Source organism: Blastomyces gilchristii, assembly GCF_000003855.2.
Source record: "Blastomyces gilchristii SLH14081 genomic scaffold supercont1.47, whole genome shotgun sequence".
Taxonomy (NCBI): domain Eukaryota; kingdom Fungi; phylum Ascomycota; class Eurotiomycetes; order Onygenales; family Ajellomycetaceae; genus Blastomyces; species Blastomyces gilchristii.
The window spans coordinates 40642-42222 of NW_003101636.1; the positions used below are offsets into that span (position 1 = coordinate 40642).

At 37.9% G+C, this 1581-nt stretch overlaps 1 protein-coding gene across 1 annotated transcript; it reads left to right on the forward strand.

Moving 5' to 3' along the window:
* Window positions 1–700: 700 nt before the first annotated feature.
* Window positions 701–1184, forward strand: BDBG_18035 (uncharacterized protein; the record flags this gene model as incomplete). Its single annotated transcript, XM_031725626.1, has 1 exon — window positions 701–1184. The coding sequence occupies exon 1, from the start codon at window positions 759–761 to the stop codon at window positions 1182–1184; it is 426 nt and encodes a 141-aa protein (XP_031581437.1). The 5' UTR covers window positions 701–758.
* Window positions 1185–1581: the final 397 nt, after the last annotated feature.

Here is a 1581-nt window from a genome sequence, read left to right on the forward strand (position 1 = left end):
ACTGAAAAAGTAATTCTTACTTAAAAGAATATGAAATTATGACAGAAAACAACTCTGTTTTTAATTCTTTGTAAGAATATTGTGTAAAACTCAGAGAAAAACACCTTACTTTTTCAAGAGAAGTAAAAAACTATTTCTAAGATCTTTTTTTTTGCATTAACTGCTGCAGAAGAATGAGATAGAAACTGCTAAGATATGCACTACTGTATACCCTCTATCAAGACTTTCTCTCTTCAGAGTCTTGATATTATAGAGAATATAAGTCTGTTTCTATATAATAATATAAATATTGTCAGCAGGATGTAGAGGAACTGATTATTTATATCTCAAAATAGAAGACTTTGTCAATGATTATATCAATATAGAGTTAATTCTCAAATTCAATAGAAACCTAGTGTTGCTGTTCTCAATCCCTTGCAGAATCTATTGAATATTGAGATATTAAAACTAGATTTAATATATCTCACTGTGCAGGGATCAAAGGCTCAGTCAGACCTTGAAATATACTGATTTTATAGTTGTTGATGTGCTGTTGACTCATTGTTCACTGATTATGTATTGAATGCTGTTGCCGAGGTATCTTTTTGTATCATTCTGCTGGGAATGGGCCAGATTGAGAGGGGTAGTACAGGGGTGAGACTTGGTGTTGAAGTCTAGATACACTGGCGGCGGACCATGGAGGTTGCACTTCAGAAGAGTCTGTTGATTATGTGCTTGATATTATCGCCGAGGTATCTTTTTGTATTTTTCTGCCAGGGATGGGCCAGATTGGGAAGGGCGGTACGAGGGTGAGACTTGGCGATGGTGTTTTGGAACATCAAAGATGGACAGGGTTTTCGCGGAGGTCGCTCCTCGGATATCTCCACAACTACAGGTCGGGGATCTTCCAAAATCGAGAAGATTGGTGCATATGGCTAGGTCACTTCACCTTACAATTTGTATGGCACTCTGGCCCGGGGTTGTGGTGTGGTAGGGGAGAACGGGGGATAATCCCACACAGGAGCTTCGAACAACGTCCGGTTCACGTTTGGCTGGATAACTCCACCACCACACGGGGTATGCGGTCGGCGATGGGGTCAAAATGCTCGTATGATCGAGGGCTTTTCGATGGATCTATCGGCGGGTTCTTATTCGAAAAATCGAGCGAGTTCGTGGTGGAGCGGTTGTCTGCTGAGTATGATTGACTGTGCTGATTTCTTGCATTCTCTCAGTGTATTTAATACAAACTTCTCTTATATCTAGTTCAGAGAACTCTCACTCATGAAATCAGATCTGTAACTGATTGCATCAGATATCACAGCATCTGATCTCTTTCAGTATTTAATATGAAGATTATACACTTGAAACTTCAAGATTCAATGTGCTAAGTGTTTGAAAGATTTTATTATTAATTATAGATAGATAAGGCTTTCATGATCTGTGATCACTATTATTGTATATCTATTGTTAATATATCTATTTCACAATATTAGTATATGCTTAATTGCTAGCAATTTCTTTTCATACACTGAGTAATTGAGCTCAGTGTCTGATAGTTTTCTATTATTATACATCACTGAGTGCAGTTTACTGTTCTTACTC